The sequence below is a fragment of the Rhinolophus sinicus genome, linkage group LG12, assembly GCF_036562045.2.
Source record: "Rhinolophus sinicus isolate RSC01 linkage group LG12, ASM3656204v1, whole genome shotgun sequence".
NCBI lineage: Eukaryota > Metazoa > Chordata > Mammalia > Chiroptera > Rhinolophidae > Rhinolophus > Rhinolophus sinicus.
The window spans coordinates 5261731-5283328 of record NC_133761.1 but is presented as its reverse complement, the minus strand read 5'-3'; the positions used below and the strand labels follow the sequence as shown (position 1 = coordinate 5283328).

The 21598-nt window shown below is 46.1% G+C and overlaps 1 protein-coding gene across 8 annotated transcripts in view; it reads right to left on the bottom strand.

The window, feature by feature from the left end:
* Window positions 1-21598, bottom strand: part of ZFAT (zinc finger and AT-hook domain containing) — a 213275-nt gene that overhangs the window by 26815 nt on the left and 164862 nt on the right. For all 8 annotated transcript variants that reach the window (XM_074316937.1, XM_074316938.1, XM_019724243.2 and 5 more), the window contains 2 exons: window positions 12184-12322; window positions 2132-2250 (listed from right to left, as the gene is read on the bottom strand). In XM_074316937.1, the coding sequence (XP_074173038.1) occupies window positions 2132-2250; window positions 12184-12322 (258 nt within the window). The remainder of the gene's footprint in view (window positions 1-2131; window positions 2251-12183; window positions 12323-21598) is intronic.

Below are 21598 nucleotides of genomic sequence, written 5' to 3'. Positions count from 1 at the left end.
CTAGAATTAAATCTGCATCTATCTATTATTGGTGTAGACATACACATACACACACACACACACACAGTCTATCTGTAGACATATAATGGTGTTGCAATATATGCCTTGTGCAGACACTTTTTCTCATTTTTGTCAGTATAACCTTGGGGTACTTTTCTAATGGTGGTATTGTTAGGTTAATAAAGAAATGCATATGTAATTTTACTAGTTATTGCTAAATTCCCCTTCATAGAGGTTGCGACATGTTGCATTCCCACCAGCAATGTATGAGAGGGCAGCCTCTCCAAGAGAGATAATGTCAAACGTTTGGATTCTTGCCAGTCTAATAGGTAAGAAATGCTATCTCTGTCTAGTTTTAATTAACATTTATTATGTGTGAGGTTGATCATGCTTTCAGATATTCAAGGTCGTTTGCATTTCTTTTTTTTACGAACCTTTCTTATCTCTTGCTCATTTTCCTACTGGGCTGTTGATCTTTTTCATCACTATTTTTAAAGCCTTTTATAATGTAAAGATATTCATCCTTTTCCCATGATACGACTGAAAATACTTTTTTTTTGTCATTTGTCTCCATGAGTTCTTTTCTACAACACTTCAAAAAATTTTTTTCCTGTAGTCAATTTATTTCAATCTTTTACTGAATCTGGATTTTGAGTTACAGTTAGGCAAGTTCCCCACAGTCTCAATTTATAAATGAATTCACTTATGTTTTCTCTTGGTATTTGTAAAATATCGCTGTTTTTCCATTTAAATCTCTGCTCCTTTTGCTCTAGGCTCTCTATCTAAGCTACTGATTATGGTATATTGATGCTTTGATCTGCTTGTTATTATGTAGAGTTTTTCATTCACACGTTTGGATTTTGCAAAAATGTGATCCTGTCATCTGCAGATACAGACACTGCATTTCTTCTCTTTCAAATCATACATCTCTAGTCATTTTGCCTTGTCTAATACGCGAGGTGATACCACCCACGTGACGTGCCAGAGCAGCGTCCCTCCTTCTTCCCGACTTTGGTGAGAAACCCTCCAGTGTTGCCCCGGGAAGTAAGATGCTGGCTTTTGGGCTGAGACACATATATTTTGGTTTTCATCTTAAAGATACACTCATCAAATTCCACTTTACCGACTGTTGTTAATCAAAGGATGCTGAATTTCATCAAATGCCTTTCTTGCCTCTATGAAGATGATTGTTTCATTTTTCTCCCTAGTTCTATTATTATGGTGGATCATATCAACATATTCCCTCCTACTGAGCCACTCTTCCCTTACATTCTGGAACAATCCTCACATTGTCAGGAGGTACGATTTTTTTCCATGTATTGCTGTATTTGTTTCAAATCCCAAACTCTTAACCATTGAATGGTCTGATGGCTCAGAAAGTCTTTAGATAAGTGATTCTCCACTGGGGGTGATTTTGACTCCTGGGGAATACTGGCAATGTCTGTGATATTTCTGGTTCTCACAACTGGGGATGCTAGTGGTATCTAGTGGTTAGAGGTCAAGGACACGACTGAACATTCTAAAGCGCACAGGACAGCCCGCTACCAAAAGGAATCATCCAGAAGATAATTTCAGTGGTGCTGAGGAGGAGACGTTCTGGCTTAGGCAAACTGTAACCACTGGTACTTCAAAAAAGAGATGCTACTGGCTTCGACTATACAGATGTGTTTTCAGCTAGGTGACTGGTCCCAATGCCGGAGGGAAAAACAAAGATGACAGGTAGGAGCGCATGGCTTCAGGGGAGGGAGAGTCGGGCCTAGAATCGAGAACTGGGGCCTTTCCCTGTTGCCCTGGTCAGGACAGGTAATATACACCTGGCCTTGCATTCTTTCAGATACAATATCTGAAACTCCAGATTGGTGGTTCACAGAAGTGAAAATGTCAATGAGACCAATACAGACAGTCACAAAACAGCTCAAAGACAACCCAGAGTAAGAAATCGCATGCACGGCCCAGACCTCACCGCGTTCTACCCCTCAGCTGTGACACGGGATTTGGAAAGCTTTCTCAGTTTCCCAACCAGAAAACCCGAAGCTCTGAGGAGCAGCTCCCCGAGACCTGTACCCGGGCATGCCTGCTCTGCGTGCATGTTGAGAAACGTCACGGTGAATGGCATGCTCCAGAGCGTTACCTCCCACTTGGGCTCGCCTTCATTCTCCACCAGCTTCAGGCCGTGTTTGTTCTTCAAGTGCCTGTTGAACTCCCACTTGGTGCCATATACGAAGCTGCACACAGGGCACTTCAGGCCCCCTGAAAGCACAGACGGGCAGAAAGAAGCGTTGAGAGCACACGGAGGGCAGCGCTTCCGCCCTCCGTCCAAATGCTGCAAATCGAAAGAGCGCATTTTTCACACTCACTCGAACTTACCTTAGTATTGGAACAGAATAGCAATGGTTTATGTTTTTCAGGGCAGGGATTTTAAAACTTCATGTATCCCCCCCACCCCCACTTATTGAATGAGCATTTGCAGAGAGTTTAATTCTGTCAGCCCTCCACATCTGTGGGTTCCCCATCTGTAGACTGAACCAATCGCAGATTGAAAATATGAAAAATAAATAAATAAAGTTACGTTGTTGCTGACATGTGCTGCGTCATTAGGCCCAGGATGGCTGTGTCTGTACTAAACATGAACACTTTTTTTTCTTGTCATTATTCCCTGAACAATACAACTATTGACACAGCATTTACATTATGTTAGGTAGTATACATAGTCTAGAGAAGATTTAAGACACATGGGAGGATGTGTGTGGGTGATATGCAAATACTATGCATTTTACATAAAGGACTTTCCAGTCTCCGAGGGGGGTCCTGGAACCAAACCCCGGAGGATACCTAGAGATGACTGCATATACCCCGTATTTTAAGTACCAGAGAGAAATAAGATGAGTCACATTAATTCCCTTGACTGATGGGATACGTGGAATGTGCTGTATAATGAACTAACATATATTTTAAACTGAATGCGCAGACACAATTACAGAAGATGTTTTTTAAAAGCCCCTCAAGTTTCCATAGTCTCTCTGGGCACAGGTACCACCCCACTGAGTGTCGTGGTCCTCAGGTCAGGTCTCCACCACCGTCCCACCCTCCTGCTTTCCTGCTCCCCTCGTCGGGCCCTCTGACTCTGTCGCTCTGCTGGCTCCTGGTCATTCCCAGGCCATGACCCCCAGTTGGGTGGTCAGCCATTCTGCTCCAGGCTCCTCTTCCTGCCCCCAATTCCTAGGGGACTCATCACACTTTACAGAGCACCTGTAAGCTGGTGACTGTCCCATCTGTAGCTCCAGTCCAGACCCCTGCCCCGCATTCCAGTCTGAGATGCCAGTCCAGCAGGTGGTGTGGCCTCCCAGGGTCACTCAAACGACCAAACATCCCACTGCCTCCCATGGCCCACCCAGCCCAGGCCACTGTCATCTTTTGCCCAGTTGGGAGCGACGGGCTCCTAATAAGCCCATTGGTAGCCACTACTGGTCCTCCGCTGTGGGTCTATTCTCCACCTACTATACAGAATGGTCTTGTACAACCATAAACTACATCACATCCTTCCTCCCTGGCTGAGTGGCTTTCCATCACACCTAGAATAAAACCCCAGGTCTGTACTGTGGCCTGCGGCCCACGTGACCTGAGCCCTGCCTCCCTCTCTGACTCTGCCCCTGCCCCCACCCTGTTCTCTCCTTTCGCTGACCAGGCTCACTTCCCTCTCAGGACACCTGCTGAAAACCCTTCCCCCACCATCTCCATCTGCCCCTCTCCTCCTCACTAGAGTCTCAACTCAAGCATCACCTCTTCAGAAAGCCTTCTCTGACACTCCCAGCTAAGGCAACCCCCCAAACACACAGAGCCCCCAAAACTCTCTATAGGATTTCCCGATTGTGTATTTGCCATGGCGCTGAGCAGTATCTGCAATTGCATTATGTATCATTCGCATACTATTTACTGTCCGTCTTCCTTTCTGCAACGGCACCTGCACGACAGCGGGGACTTTGCCCAGCGTTTTCACTGCTCAGGCCCCAGCTCCTGCATCTAGTCGGTCTTTAATCAAGTGTCTTGACTCACTGACCTGGATCTCAGCAAACCCTCTTCTTTCTGCCAGTCTTTCTCCAACCAAGCCCCACTCGCCTCTGTATCTCTGCCCCTGCCCTCTGCACTCGCCTTTCCCCTCAGCAAATAAATATGTTCAGTCTCATCCAAGCAGGAAAAAAGCCATTATCCTGTCTAGGTATAGCCCTATCTTGCTGCTTTCCTTTTCAGCCAGGATTCTGGGAAGAGGCTCTGTGCCCAAGGGCTCACAAGATACTGGTACCACTCGCTCCTTCTGAGATGGACAACTGGCTGGAAGGCAGGGGAGGAAGACCAGTTTTCACTAAATAGTCTCCTCAATCTTTTAAATTCTATTCCATGTGGATAGAATTGCCTATTCAAAAAATAGTGAAATTAAGATTATAAATCTAAACCAGAAAAGTAATACACAGCCATCCCTTCCTTGCCTTTCTTCATTACTTAGGCAGGTGGTTCTTAACCGGGGGTGATTTTGCCACTCAGATGGGATATTTGGCAATGTCTGGAGGAAACTGTGGTGGTCATAACTAGGTAGGGCTACTGGCCTCTGGTGGGTAGAGACCAGGGATGCTGTAAACCATCCTATGATGCACCGGGCAGCCCCCCACCAGAATGACCTGTCCCTAAATGTAGGTCGAGTTGAGGTTGAGAAACCCTGCAAGCTTACGTCATAGCAAATGGCGTCCTGCTCCCAGCCACTCTCCTGGCACTGTGCGTGTCAGACCGCTGACTTCCTCAGGGGTTAACCCAGGGAGCACTTGCATTCTATCTACTCCTAGTACCACTACCACCACCACCGCCACCAACAAACACATCTTCCACTTACGGGGCAGCTGCCCTGTATCCGACACCTCACACGTTAAGTCACGCATGCTTCATGCTTCACAGCTCTGTGATAGAGGCACGATCAGCTGTTTACACAGAGGCTCGGGAGGGTCAAGGAACCCTTCTGAGGTCACCCAGCAAAGCCACGAACTGAATCCAAGCCTGGCTAACTCGAGGGCCCCCGTCCTTGACCCCTGTGTGACTTCTGTGCATTACAGGACAATGCTGACCACATTCTTGAGCCAAATCTCTTCCTCTCAAGCTTCTCATTCCTGGTTTTCCCACCAACCGACCCTCTGATTCAAATTCCTGTACAGGCTCCTCATCCTCTGTCTGGAGCCCCAAAGCCTCACAAATATCAGGCTCTTCTGTATCCTTGATGTTGTATCCAAAAATATCTGTTTTCTCCAACATCATTCAGGAACTTAACTCAGACAGTGGGAGAACTGAGCTGAACACAGTGTTCGCAGGCTGCCGTATTTATTTCTGGCTCGCTGGGGCACTAAGCAGGGAGTACAAAAGTTCTGTCCTACTCACAAGGTTGTCCTGACAAAGAATGTAAGAACCAGACAAAACTCATGGGGGTGCATCACACAATTTAATGTTCCAGACGCAGTGATGACATGCCCCATATCCTAAATCAATTCCACGTCAGCGTTGTTCTGTAGTTGGGGTTTCTCATCTATCATCTGAGGTGATGGGTGGCTGACTCCCCAAAGAATCACTAGCAGAAATGGAAGCCCAGCCAGACGGTGACAGCACGCCCTCTAGTGCCTTCAGCCCACTGCTTTACAGCTTCCGGCCCCTGGGAGGGCCCAGGAGAGCACAGGGGGTCTGACAGAGACAGGGGACAGAGTCAGCAGAAAGACTAGCAACAGACACCGCATTCTAAATTTCAAGACTATTCTACAGAAAAGGCAGCTCAAATAGATGCTACTTTCAGAACCTTTAACGCTCTGCACCGTGTCTTTTAGGCAAAACCAAACAGGCTCGTTCTTTCTTGGCCAGAGGATAATGAAACTTAGTTTTCAGCCAGTTTTGCTATTACCTATTAATCATCTAAAAATGGTGTATTTTCCTAAGATCATCTTTTAAACCGTCCCAAGATGTAAGAATCTCCTTTTTTTTTTTTTTTTTGAAACTGATGCCACTTCCATAAAGACTTAATATGACGCAATGAACAAAAGCAAAGCATCTAAGGCTAAACTTAGGCTCCAACATGAAATTAAAGATTCCTTCTCGGGTACTTTCTAATGGAAACTAATTTAGGGAGGACAACGTCCTTCTATTCTGTTTAAACTAAAATTAATATGCCCCCCAAATTCATTAAAACTCCAGCCTTTGCCATAGTGATGCTAATTCAAGAACAACAAATAGAAATATGTAATCGAGACCAAATGTATAACTCTGCCAGTTAACTGACATCCAAGAAATTAATTTTTATTTCAGTTCATTAAATTCAGAGGCAATGCACAGTAAAAGGTCAGGGGAAAACTTGGTGAATTTACTTGCAGAATTGATATGGTATGCACACCATAAAAACTGCAAACCCCAAATCGTAATTTCCTCATAAGGAATGATGACCCAGGCCAAGGAAAGGAATTTCAGGAGCAATTTAAAAAATCAATCACGACCATCCTTTGCTCTTTTTGAAATGCAATATATTCTGGAGGAGTTTCAGGCATTAAAGTATTCGCACTCCTTTGTGGTGGCTGACATTCTTGAAAATTCAATTTCATATTCAATAATTTATCTCCCGGAAGAGCATGGAACACTGGATTGAGCCGTCAGGAGGTCTGAACTTGGTGCTTGCTCACGTGACCCAGAACACTTCCTTAAACTCTCCGGTGAAAACGCTAAAGCTCATCAAAACGCACTGCAGTGAGCAGAAGGGGCCCCTGAAGACGGGCACATCCTAACGCCTGCAGCGTGAGAATCCGTTCCCTTACCTGGCAGAAGCGACTTTGAAGGTGTGATTCAGTCAAGGATCTGGAGATGGGGAGGTTATTCTAGATTATGTGGGTGGTTCCGGTGTAATCACAGGGTCCTTATAAGAAGGAGGCAGGAGAAAAGGCCATGGTGACGGGACACGAGAAAGACTCTACTGGCCACTGCTGGCTTTGCCGATGGTGCAAGCAGATCGGGCAAAGAGATGGACAGTTTCTAGAAGCTGGAAAAGGCAAGACAACGGATTCTCCCCTAGAGACTCCAGAAAGAGCACAGATTTGTTAGCAAACTTGATTTGAACCTGTAAAGCCCATCTTGGACTTCAGACCTTCGGAACTGAAAGACAATAAATTGGTGTTGTTTTTAAACCACCGTCAAGCTTGTGGTCATTTGTTACAGCAGCAATAGCAAACTCGTCCAGGTACTATAGGACAACGGGAACCAAAGTGATGGAATTACCAAAGGAAAGAGGATTCAGAGCAAGTGCATTTTACTGTATTGACGACTGAAATACAGCGCGGGCCTTTGTCGGCATTCTCACCTCCTGTGGTCTCTGATTTCAGCACCTACCCAAGGGTCTGGCCAGAGCATCACCTGAGGACCAGGGAAATGCATTCAGGGTGGTCATCAGGTCACATCACATGCAGCACTGAAGGAGAGGGTTCCTGGTGACATGGCACACTCTTAGACCATACCTGGCCATGGGACCTGAGGCTATCTGAACCCCTGCCATAAACCCCAACTCTCCTTCCCACGAGCTCCCCAAGAAAACACAGCGTAAGGGAAAATACAGCAGAGGAAAAACCAAGTGCATTTTGTTATTAGCCAGACTGATGTCCCGAACACCAAAGAAGGCAACTTCAACACAGACTAAACAAGTTCTCCTCCATCCTTCCTGGTCCCCTCACACACACCCCCAAATCCCGGGGTCTGAGGAGATTCTCTGGACACCCATGGGAAAACACTGGAATGAGATCCTAAAGACAGCCTTGGGTCAGATAAGCCGCTAGACTTGAAGACAAAGAAATAAGAGAAAGTAAACAACACCTTGAGTGTGTGATTTCTTCTAACACATTATCACGTGACCACTACTGACCTAGAATAGGACCATGACTCTTTGTCCCCCTCCTCTCTAACAAGTGTGACCTGGAGACAAACTCAGGGACATCAGCCCTTAAGTGGTCAGGAAGCAGACTCCGAATCCAGAACTGGGTCTGGCTGGGCCCCCTGCTCACTCTGTGGCCTGGGCTGGTATTTGCCCTCCCTGCGCTTCCTCATTTTAAAATAGGAATGATGATGCCAACCTCACGGGGCCTTTGTGAGAGAGACATTAACATCAAACATCACAACCAATAACAACGCAGCGTAACATTCCATCACCAGAAGCATCTACCAATCATGCATGGAATCTGAGCCCGAAGAATAACAATTTTAAAATAAAAATGTCCGAAAATCAAATAGGTGACTTTGCGTTAACTTATAGTTTCTGGAGTTTCTTCTATACGATTTTCCCTGAATCTGGTGGGAAAAACTAAAATATGAATATATTAGACATTCAAAGTACTTATGTACACATATGGATATTCTTCTAATAACAGCAGCTCGAAATAACAGAAAGATTTTAGTGGATGCCAAACACTATCTTCTCCTTGACCCACCTCCTCTCACTGCTTCTCTTTTGTCAAACACCTACCCCCATCTCCATGACCCTCTAAAACTGGGGGCCTGAGAGAAAGGTCAACACCTGGGAGAAGCCTCTAATTCTCCCGTTGAGAACAACATGGGCGCTGCTGGAAGGAAGGCATGCTTTCTGTAACAGAGTCTGAACACGGGGCATGGAGGAGGTGCCCAGCCTTCATCGCCAAGCTAGGCAGTAATGCAATAAATGCCACCACAGACTAGGGCCTAGCCAGGCACACTAGGCACTCAAGAGCTATGTGGGGAAGAAGGTATGTGGGAATACACGTGGTAGCACATTTGAGCCATTTATCAAGTACTTACTATGCTTACTTAGTAAGTACTTAATAAATGAGATCTTAGAGAATAGCTTCTAGACTTTACGACTAGTCAGACGAATGCCACTCATCTATAAACATGGGCAATCGGCGTTTACGGAAGTAACTGGTCCAAAGGCCACAGTGTTCAGAGACCTTGGTTCCAGGCCCATCTGACTCCCAACCCGGATCTGGTGTCAATAAGCTGGAGTGACCTGAAGGAGTATTTTGAGGTCACTGGAAAATGACCAGCTTGCTAAGTGCCATCTTTACCCCGCTGTGAGCTCCAGGAGCGAGCTAATAATCTTTGAAGCTTAGCTCCAAAGCATCTTGTTGATTTAGGGACCTGCTCTTGAGCTAGCTTAACCAGGCATATATTAAGGGGAGGAAAGGGACAGGCCCACTGAAGCAATACAAAATGAAAATGTGTTATTAGTGTGGGAAACGCCTCAAATCCTTATTAATGAACAAGTGATGAGCTGAGAGGAATAAACAATCTGCCTTCAAATATCTGACTACAGAAAACAAGCAGGGAATAGAACATTTACAAGCATTCAGTACAAGTCTAATTAGCAAAAAGTACCAGCGTTCTGAGACAACTGGTGCATCCTGAAGGGGCCCGCTGGCGGCCGCTGGCAATGTCACCCCTGTGCCCTCAGGCCAGGACGTGTGCTAGAGCCGGCTGGAACCAGCTCACGAGCCAGCTGTGCACTTATCTTTCCAGTTCAGTGACATCACGTTGGGAGCTTAAAATTGCCCACTGTGGAAGTATTTACACCACAGAAATTGGCAGACGCTACAAATCAGGCCTCCTCCCTCTCCCCGGGACAGCTGGTCAACAGCACACTACAGGTCAGTGCCTGAGCAGCCCCCATTCCGGGGGCCTTCTGGAACATGCTGAAAATACCCCAAACTCTGGAAAACACCGTGGCCCCTTCCCTCAGAAACCTACGAAGAACAGAAGTGTCTGACTGGGGAACGTCTCAGCCTTTCAGGCCTTCTTCCCCAGCTCCCATTTCACCCTCCCCAAACCCCTGAGCACAGTGGGCAGGAGATTCTTCTCCAAAAGTTGATGGCTTTGCCTGGGTCACAGCGTGACACCGTTTAAACACAGCTGATGGACATAGAATCCTCGCCCTTGGTTTAAAAAGGCTTTAACACCATTTCGAGAACACCACACTTTACTCATGGTTTCTTACTATGTTATCATCTGAACATATATTTCTCTGTATCATAACAAGAAATTATAAGGTCCTGTGAAGACATTTTTGAGGAATGAGGAGAAGAGGAACATAAAACCAAACGGGGATGGGGAGAATTACCTGAAATTAATCAAGAGAAAATGGAAAGTTCTCGTGGTGCCAAGTGACCCGGCATTTCTAAACATGGTAATTTTCCCCAGTCCCACCTTCTCGCTCCAATCTCCTTCATTCTCCCAGACATAAGAACAGGGTGAGCTGTGTGCTCCTGACATTTCTAAGCTGCGCTCATGTTCAACCAGCTATCTGATTTCAGAGACAGTTCTCCCGCCAAAACACAATGTCTCTCAACAGCCAAGCGATGTTTAGTTGTTTTTATTTCAACTTAAGATTATATATCTATATATGTATGTATGTGTGCATGTATGTATATTAAAAACGCCAAATATACTCCTGCAGAGATTAAAAATAAAACCCAGGCCCTGTCAAGAAATGCCAACTGATTATACAAAGTCCTAGAAAGTTAACTGGAAACTTAGGGCATGAAACAGTTTGACCTCAGCACATTTTTTGCAAGGCAACAAGGGAAGTTTGGAGGCACCAAGGAATCAACAATGGTTCATCCATCAGATGCCCACACCTGTCCCAACAGCCACAGTAAACGTCTATTTCCTGTCAATCCAACCCAAGGGTGTAGAGGATGTTAAACAAATCTCTAGCTCTCTACTCAAGCTATTTACTGTGACTCTAAGGCATCTGTTCTCTCCTCTCTGACTCTTGGATTGGGAGGGGGGGAGGGGAAGGAGGGTTGTCAAAAGCGATGCAATGGCTCTAGAGGTTTTAGATATTTTCATTAAAAATACACAGAAGAAAGGAATGATAATGTATTGAGTGTCAGACACTCAAGTGTTCTCTCTGTCATCACGAGAGATGGCAGCTGTGAACGCCATCCTCGGGTGAAGGGCCTGAGGTGAACAGGTTCAGTGACCTGGCTAAGTGCACAGCTAAGGGACAACACAGACCTACCCCCACCCCACCGTCCTGCTTCCCAGGGCCACGAAACTGCCACTGAGGCGAACACGAGGCACACACTCCCCGTTACCCCAGATGGATGGCTTTCAAATTATCCTGGGTGTTTGTTTTTATCCATTTCTGTCCATCAGCCCTGTCACTGAAGTGCTGAAGGATACAGTCAATTCATTCGTTTTACAGTGAGATGCACTTTGTGGTGATTCCAGCGAGCGGAGCTTCACACTGTGTGGGAAAACTGTGCATCCCAGAGTTTGCAACCCCACGTCCTTATAAACTGAGGGCAGATTTCTAAAAATGTCTTCGGCTTCAAATAGATACAGCATTCAGGAGAAGAGGAGCAACTGACAGACTGTGTAGTGCAATCATTTTTCAGTTGAGTCACCAAAGTGCAGATATAAATTCAACAGCCTCTCTCTGCATGGCAGTCGCACTTGTGCTAAACCCTCTCCAGTGGGAATACGTGATCACTTACTGCAAAACAACAGCAAAAATCCCCCAAACTTTTCAATGTTAGAGGTTTTCATCCATTCCCGAGTTTAAATGTTCTAAATGGTTTTTCCTTTTCAGGGTGAATAAGAAATCTGAGCACTCACATAAACATTTTTGGACAATCTAAAGAAGCTCACCTATAAATACGTTTACCACAGCATTATTTATAATTGCAACAAAGAAAAATCTGGAAACCCTGCAGCATTCAGCAACAGGTGGATGGGTAGATAGAATGAGGTGTTGCCACTGGATGCTGCGTTACAAAAAGCCCTGAGAAATTACAATCAGGGAAACAACATGTCACTAATGTTCAGAACAGAAAGCAGCCACAGACGCCATGTATGTGCGAGTACGCACAGACAAAGAACAGAAGGCAACACTGGTAAGCGAATGTCCGGGGGAGGGTGGTAAAATCTGTGGGGAAATTATCACTTTTTCCATTCTAGATGTGCATTAAGGTTGCTCTAACGTTACCCTAAGACATGCCGATGGATCACGAGGAGGACGGCATAACAATGCTGATGAAGAATTAACACTGAACGTTCCGGGATTCGGACTGAACTGCCACACGTCACGGCTCTTCCCACGGGGGACAGGGCCCGGCGGGGAGCGGGCAGCCCCCAGGGCAGCACGAGGCCTACCTTGCTGCAGGAGCGCGTCAGCCGCCAGCTCCCCGGCGCCCACGTTGGCGTACTCCTCGTTGGGGTGCTTCCTGTTGTAGTGCCGCTTCAGGGAGCCGGGTATGTTGCACGAGTAATGGCAGTGAGCACAGCGGAAAGGCTGCAGGGAAGGAGGGACGGTTAGGGAAGGTGAGCCAGCGGAGAGCAAGCCCCGAGGGAAAGGAAGAGGCACCGCCCCCCACAGCTCCTCCTTCACCGCTCTCCCATGTGCACGTCTGAAACCCCGGAAGCCCGCGATGGGCAGGTCCGTCCCCTTGGGGTTCACTCCCCTCGGGGTACACTCGAAGGACAATGTGACCTGACCGTGGGATGTTGAATCCTGCCTCTGGGGAACCAACCAAGTGACTGGGCGAGGTGCGTTCAGACCGGGAGGGGTCTCTGCTAAATTTGGTGCTTTTCTTTCTTTTTTCTTTTTATTTTTTCGGCCAATCCAGAATTTATATTTCTTCCTTAAGAATAACAAAAGAGCAATACCGTAATCACTCTTTTTTTTTTTTTTAAGTGAGTGCCTTTCAAACTAGCTCCTCTTACAATTAATTCCCTGCTGTACTTGCCTCTTCAACTAAACGATTTCCTCCACAGTATCTACTTGCAAGAACCTGTATATACACAAGTGCCAACCCATCGCTCTGCCCGCTGTTAGGGAAAACCGCCTGTTCAAATCCATTTCCAACCCCGGCCTGGGCAAGACAAGGCACTTTCAGGATAAGGACACAGAGGGGTCATGCAGCCTTGCCTGTCACCTGGCACACTGCTTCGGGGCACTCATAAGGGTGGTGAGGGGAAAGGGCTGCTGCTCAGCCTCTGGGCGAGCCCAGTGAGACCCGGTCAGCGGCTGGGTGATGGACGTACACCCAGGTCACTGCCATTTCCCACACTCTTGCTTCTGGTTGGGACAGTATCAAAGCATCCCCCAGAACCATGCACTGTGCAACTTGACAGCAGAGGGCTACAGAAACCCCAACTTTGCACTCAGTGCCCGTTGTATAATATAAGCACCTTCCTGGCCATGGGAATGGGAGAGCGTGGAGAAGCCGGAACAGCGCAGGGCACCCAGACGGGGCAAGTTTAACCAACGCCCGGCACTGGCCGACAATGCACCCTCAGACAGGTGGGGAGGCTTCTCTGAGCCCTGAATTTCTCATCAGTAAAATGGAGATACTAACACTACCTTGCAAGGTTGTTGTGACAATTAAGATGCCGCAGAAACTGACATTTATTGTTTTTATTAGCAATTTTATACAACTCACACTGTGCCTGCAGGTGCTGACATACCACTGTGTCTATTAAGACCTCAAAACCACCTCGACTCTTCAACGGTCCAGTTCCTTAGTCTTTCACCACTATTACCCATAAGACCTGAACCAGCAATAGCCGGTCTGCACAAGTGCCGTGCCCCAAGTAGGGGAAAGGTCTTCCCTTGGAAGCTTTCCTCGGCCCCTCTTGCAATGGCGTCTTCAAGTCTACAGATGTGCTGAAGCCTTCCCATTAAAACAGGGTGGGGAGGAGGGAAGGAGGGAAGAAACAGAAAAGAAAAACTTCTGCCTCATAGTCCTTGTTGAGGTCACTGCATGGGCCCAGCCCACCTCACCCGCCGGAAGAGCAGTTCCTGCCCACGGCCCTCCCGTTTTCCCCTCGCTTTCTCAGGCCTCCCACATCGCCTAGACACGCCACCCCTGCAGGTACAGGCAGCACTTCCTCCTCAGACGTCACACCTACCTCCCCTCTCCTTTAGCTGGCTGCCACCGCCCACTGACATCTGTGACACGGTGACATTGCGATCGCCAGGTGCTCCTAACGCTCTGAACTTTCTCAGTCTCTTTGCTACATCCCCTTCCCAGGCCTAATGGTGAACGCTGGCTTCTCCACAGTTCTGTTCTTGGGCCTGTTTTCTTCTACGTAGGTCCAGTGATCCTTTTCACACTGGTGATTGCTGGGTCTACATACGCAGCTACGATTTTTCCTGAACCACAGAAAGAAATTTTCAACTGTCTTCCAGGTTGCTACCGGGAAGTTCTAGAGGCACCTCACGGTAAACACACACAATTTCAGACTCGCTATCTTTCTGCAAAATCAGCTAATCACCCAAAGACAACCTTGAATGTCATCCTAGACTTTTTCTTCTCTCTTACTATCCAATGAATTACGGAGTCTGGCCCAGGTGTCCTCAAAACCTTTCCAGAATTCACCCCTGAGCCGGCTAGTCCAGCACAGAGAAAGATGCTACACTGGAAATGACCCAGAAGGGTCATTCTCAGAGAGAGACACGGGGAAGTTAGTCTGGTGAGCCACCCTGTCCTGAAACGTCCCCCTAGGTCAGGAGATGCATCGTGCTACACTGCATGTGCTACACTCGGTCCTTCACCTAAGAGAACCCTGTGGTTTTAGCCCACACAGGTTTATTAAACAAAAGGGTCTGGAACAAAGGCAAAAATCAGTCAGGCTCCCTCATCTATCCACTGAGCAGAGAATAAGAGGTCTAACATGCCAATATGTGATTATCTGCAAAGTTAAAGGCCAAAACATATTCATGTTTTCATCTCTAAATAAGCAAATATCATGCATTTATTTTTGGAACGTTAGCATTTGCACACAAAAACTCAAAAAGAACAACTGAAAATGCTCTACTGCCAGTGCTGAGTGGTGAGGGAGGCGGGCATAGAGTCAGGACGGGACAATTAGAGTGAGAAACTGTCCTACAAACCTAACTTCAGGCTCAAGTGCCACTTTCAGCCTTCTTGTGGCAAAGCAGATAGATTACTTCATGAGACTGTCAACTCCTTTTACTCCCCGTGCCCTCTCCTTGGTAGAATTGCTAATGAGAAGAAAAAACTACCAAAACGTGAGCAGAAGCAAAAAATGTTCAGGTGTGCCCAAATGAGAAATCCTTTTCTGAGCTAGCGATTTCTGTGAAAATCTTCAATGCTGAGAGTTGGGAGGGATGCTTTTAAGGACTGACTTTGACCAGCCTTCCTCCCACGAGGAGACGTTTTCCTGTGGCCTCTGACAGCCCATGAGCTTAGCCTCTGTCGGGTGCAGGAGGTCAAACCCCCACCGCCCCTCGCATTGTTCGACAGCTCTGGGGGTTGGGGCCATACAGCTCCTTGGCTCTTTCCTTCACAGGCCTTGGCCTCTACCCCTTATGCCAATCATAACCTTTCAGATTAAATTACTCAGCACCTAACTTCTACTTGGGATACTCTCTCTATAACTGTGGTAACCTAGGCAGGGAGGGCATTCTGCTGGGGCTGGGGCAGGTGAGGGAGCGCGGATGGCACCCCCACACCCACGGCCGGTTATGAATTCTGACTGCATGACTGATATTGCAACTCCCGAGATTTCTTTTCTGAAGCATGTACTTCCCGATACCCTCCTCTGACCTAGGCACCGTTCTCTCACCCTGGGGACAGTGACAGGTGAGAGCGATCTGTGATTCTCTGCATCCTGACGAGTTTTTGGTCTTAGGTATCAAATGCAAAGATTAAATGCTATCTAAGCAAATTAAACCATAAAACTCAGTTTCTAAGTCAGATACTCGCAGATAGCAAATGACACTTGATCTCAAAAAGGACGTGATTTATTGTGAGCTTTTGGAATTATTAACCAAAGTAATGTGATCTCACATAATTACTATTATTCCAGCTAACATTTGCTGATAGCTATGCCAGATAGTTGCAAGTGTCTTATACGGATTAATTCCTGTAAGTCTCCTAACAACCTCATGTGGTAGGTACAATTATTATCCCTATTTTACAGACAAGGAGAATGAGGTACAGAATGGTGAGGGAATTTGCCCAGTCTCCCAGGCTGACCACTTCATTTGCACCGCATTTGGGGGCCCGGGCCCGGCCAGCAAGAAAGAGATGATTTGACTTCCCATTCACCATTATTTCCTGAGCATTGAGCTGCTCTGGAAGCCCCACGTCGGGGCGGGGGGTATGGTTTGGTATTCTCTGATTTCCTAGACTTAAGGCAGCCCAGGTCTAATTATCAACTTCCAAAACTGAGAAACACCACAATGGGCTGGGAGAAATGTCGGCAGAGCCTGGACGGCTGCAATGAGGCAGTGACGGGTGGAAGTTGACAAGATGAGGGTACGTAGCAGCCAGACCACAATGGGACACGTGCTGTGTCAGGAAAGTGACTTTAGGCAATGCCAGTCTCTGGCAGGTGTTGGGCGGGGGGGATGGCACTCCAGCTTCACATTTAGAAATATCGCTCTGGGAATGAATGGAGTGGCTCTGAAAGGAACAAGACTGAAGGGTACCCATTACCTAGGTGTTCCGGAGGTATAGACAAGAAACACAGAGGGCAATCTGGGTCTCTGTCACAGCCACGCTGCACCGTCTATGCAGAAGCCTTGAGATTTTTTTCGGCCCTATTCAGAATTTATAAGCCTGAGGGCACGAGGTTGGGATATCGTTCCAGGATCAGCCACGACAGGGACGAAACCAAGACTGGGGCTAAAGATCCAAGAGAAATAGCCTGGTCTTCATCTCATTTAACGAGCACAAAGCCATCTCTGTTGTAAAATAAGGCCAGAGACAAATCAAACAATCTGAAAGAATAAAAGTTTTAAAACCATGGGGTACCCCAAGTTCAAATATGGCTGTGTTGAGGCCATTATCTCATCACAATAAATAACAGTAAATCAATTCCATACTAATTGCTTTTCGTGCCAGAGCTCAGAAGACTCTTCAGCGCTCTCTGATTATTGATTTTTTTGTAATCGCTTGTGCTGTCAAAAATGCAATATTTCCAGAGAATATACCGCACACTATTAGACAGACAGGATTTTAATTTAACATGAGTCAATCCAATTCCCCCCATTTTTTTTCCCCAGAAGTGCTTTAAAAATCTAAAATACAAGGAAGCTGAATATGGCATAAGAGGTTTTCAGCAAAGATATTTCAGTTCAAAGCAATTTTAGAAATGGTCCCTTTGACCACGCCCTCCTGCCACGGCTCTCCTTTCTCCTCACACAGGTACATATGCTTCAAGGAAAACAAAACAAAAGTGTGAACTCAAATACATTACTTTCATGCAAATTAAGAACTGCAAAGCAAAACACACATCCCCAACAGAAACCCCACACTTTTCTTTTTATTCCCTGTGCCTACGGTTCAGTAATTTCCACTGAACACAGGAAAATGTTCTGGCCACTAAGTTTACATTCAGTCAGCACTTTGCTTAAAGATCTTGCTTGAGTTTTGATATCTAACAATATGACTGCAGGCTTATGTAATGAAAGCAGTGAGAGAGAAAAAGGACAAGGGGACAAAAATGTCCCTCTGCTTGGCTTGATAATGAGAATGTTATGCATAGAGAGTAGCTTTGTCTCCAAACAAGGATCAGAATCCCAGCCCCACTGCTGACGAACTGCGTTGTCCTCGAGTATGTTACTAAGCTGGACTCTGGGTCTCATCTTCCTCATCTGTAAAATGGGAAGATCAATACTTTCACGATAGGGTTTTTGAGGGAAAAATAAGGTAACACACCTACAATAACCAATGTGATACTTAACATATAGACATCCTAAAAGGGACCATCCATCAGTCTCCGTTATTTGGACACTAAATACTTTTAAACATCCAACCTTGTGGTGGAATTTTCTGATGGAAAGCGGAAACTATCTCCTGGATAAGAGAAGTAGTTGTAGAAATAAAGCCTTGATGCCAGGGACAATGCCGGATGCCTCAGCATTCTCAGGGGACTGACAATCTCAGACGGAGGATGAACTTGAACTGTTGATACAAGTGTGGTTCCAAAAATGCTGCGCGTCAGAGAACATTTCCGTCCTTTCAGTCCCTTGCTCACCACCAAGTTGAGGTTGGCGATGAGGAGTGAATTCCATGCACAGCCACAGCCTGGCTGACCTCTTCCAAACACCAGCTTTGCCCAGTTTAGCATCTAAGCCCCTTACGTACAGCGTGAGCTCAGCTGCCTGCTGTCTTCGGTATATACAACTCGTTTCAGCTTCAAACGGACACATGGTGTGAACACCCTGGGGACCCGTTCCAGTATCAGGAATGCAACAAGGAATTACACTAACTCCCCTTGATTTGGGGATATAAGTCAACCAGAGAACTTTCTGGTTACTATAGGTTTTAAAAGCTATAGGATTTACATGATCAGATAATATTATATTAACCCACTTAAAACATGGGTTTTATAAAATGACAGAGTTGAAATAGTTAGGTGGTCTGCTGGGTTCCAACAGTGCGCAGCACATAACTTTGTTATAACACTTAACATACGTGCTGCTATTTTTATGACTTATGAGCCTGGCGGAAAAGGCCTGGCTCTATCCCGACATCCCTGCCCCCCCACACCCCTGGGCATGGTGTCTGGCACACTGGGGGTGCACGGGAAAGGTATATTGAAGGAATGAGTGAGCATTTCATGTTTTGCATCAAACATGCAGCTGAAAATTTAGTACTTTATTTACACTTACGTTGTCTCTTTAAAATCAAAATGTCAAATTGCAGTATCATGTACTCCATACGGAATACTTAGGAAAAGTTTGTCGATAACAAAATCAACAATTGAAATCTCCCTTACTTCCCACTAGTTTTGTGAAAGTACTTCAGTTGAGCAAACTTCAATCTGACAACAGGCGATACACTCAGGCTTCGTGCTATAAATTTCTGAGGGTTGGCTTGGCTTGAGGCACATATCACACATAAATTAAATTCAACAGTGTCTTTTCCAGATGAAGATCTAGCTTGCTCCTCTTTAAGAATGTGCTCTTCTATTCCTACAAGGTTTGTGAGCACAGGACAGAAGACCAGCACTCGCCTTCTGAGAGCTAAGGCTGAGGCACGATCAGAGCTATTTATCGAACAAGCCCAGGCTTTGTTTCAGAAATAAAGACATAAGAAGGCAGGTTCAGCATTAACTCACTCTGAACAGTCTCCAAAATACACAGATTTTGAAAACTGATGATTTCAGACTAAATGTTTTGTCTGTTTGTTGTTTGCCAATTCATACACCCAATTTTTTTCCGGCTTTCCAGAAGTCAGAAACATTTTGGTGATCTAGGAGCCTCACGGAGCACAGACCCAAAAAGCAAACTCCCTCCAGCATTGAGGGCCCTGTGACATGTCTCAGGACTATGCAGAAAACCGGTGGGAAGCAGTGATGAGGAGAGAATGACATGGGGTCTGGGTCAGACCCCTCGTACAGGGAAATGAGATTCTGTGAACGCATGCGTGGGCAGATCTAGCATTCACTGTTAGGAGAAGGGGATTTATGACGAACTGTGTATGGGAAATGTACCTTGTGAAAGGCTCTCTGTGTTAAGTGACACAGGTATGTGGTCAGGCACGTTTTAGAGCAATGTGCCAAATCAGTGGCATTAAGTTTCTATGATTCCACGAACAAACAAAACATGTCACAGATACCGGCCATTTTAAATACAGACATGCTAAAGAGGATGGCACTACACAGATATGCCAATCTTTTCATGAAAAGAGAAAGGAAGAAAGTGGGATGGAGTTCGGACAGAACCAACATTTGAGAACTATGTGCCGAGCCCTCTTTAGGTACTTATACTCACAGCCTATATAGTGACAAGAGGTACTGCTTTGTCCTCATGGTACAGAAAGGTCACAGAGGTCACATGACTGGCTCGAGACCACACAGGCAGTAAGTGGCCAGGTGGAATTCTAAGGTAGTCTGACCATGGATCCAGTGTCTAACGTCAGGAGAGGAAGGGTTTGTGCTCTAACATAAGGGTTCACGCCACACTGTTATCTCTCACTGACACACTTCCAAGGGCCCGTGCATCTCCCAGGCCTTCCCTGCCCTGCCATGAGCAATGCTGCGTGGAGAGAAATCTCGCAGAGTGTTGGCAGAGCCCCTGGTGACTCTGTCGACTTAGATTACAGGTGACAGCAGCAGTCTGCTGCCTCACTCACCCACCTTGCTCCTTACTTCCAGCAAAGTTTCTGTGTGCGTCCGGGGCAGGTGGGAGAGGGGGTCAACACGGGCATTTCCTGGGCACCCAGTTTGTATAGACGCTTTGTTAGACATTGCGTGGGATGTTGCATTTAGTTGTGATGTCTTTGCAGGCTCCTTTTGGATGTGACCGTTTCTCAGACTTCTTCTATTTTTGATGACGTTAGCAGTTTCGAAGAGCACTGATAAGGTACTTTAAAGCATGTCCCTCATTTGAGGTTTGTTGACTTTTTAGCTATAATGGTGGATACCGGTCATTATACATTTGTCAAATCCCATAGAATGTCCAGCAAGAGTGAACCCTAATGTCCACTATGCGCTTTGGTGATTATGATGTGTCAATATAGGTTCATCGATTATAACGAATATACCACTTGGTGGGGGTATTGAAAATACACAACGTGCTATATGGGAGGGGTAGGTGGAGGATGGGAACTCCGTGTCCTTTCCTCTCAATTTTGCTGTGAACCTAGACTACCTTAAAAATAGTTTACTGATGAGAGAGAGAGAGACAGAGAGAGAGAGAGAGAGAGAGAGAGAGAGAGAGAGAGAGAGAGGAGACTGGTGAAATCCACATAAGGATGTAGTTTATTATTGGGGGAAGGTGGGTGCTAGGTACACAGGATTGCTCTGTGTACTTTTTGTGAGGCACAAATTATTTTAAAATAAACATTTAAAAAAAATAAAGTCATTTTTATTCCTTTGAAAGGGAATGGCACTGAATCAACCAGGCCTATAAGTGAAAACATTTCTATCAGCAGAGTCATGGGTTTCTATGAGCTTCACAGAGATGAAATTGCTCAGGGTGCTGACTGCCTACTCATCACACTGCCTTACCAAACGGTGTGTGGGCCTGTTTAGCAGGAAGGCAAAGAGGTGAACAGCTAGACTGGAAGAAGAAGCCTCGTTTTGCTTGGAGATGCCTGCCTCCTGCCCAAGCATCGTTTCTGGGCTTCTTTAAGGCTGATCCTGTCAGTTCCACTCTGGGGAACGCGTTTTAATTACAGCTGCAAGCAGCGCATGTAACACCTTCACTACTTGTGAATTCTCCGTGGTTTGATGGGCTTCTCCCAGTGTTTTAAAGGCCTTCAGATTTTTAGGATGACACGGAAATGCTTTCGGCATGAAGATAGCCACGGTAGGGTTACTGATAGCAGCAAAAACTGGGAAGGACCCAACTGCCCAATTATGAAAGGAACGGTTAATTACACTATGACACTCATCATCCTTAAGCAGACACTTAAAGTACCATGTGTCCCTGAAAATAAGACCCAGCCGGACAATCAGGTCTAATGCATCTTTTGGAGCAAAAATTAATATGAGACCCGGTCTTATTTTACTATAACATAACATAACATAACATAACATAACATAACATAACATAACATAACATAACATAACATAACACCGGGTGTTA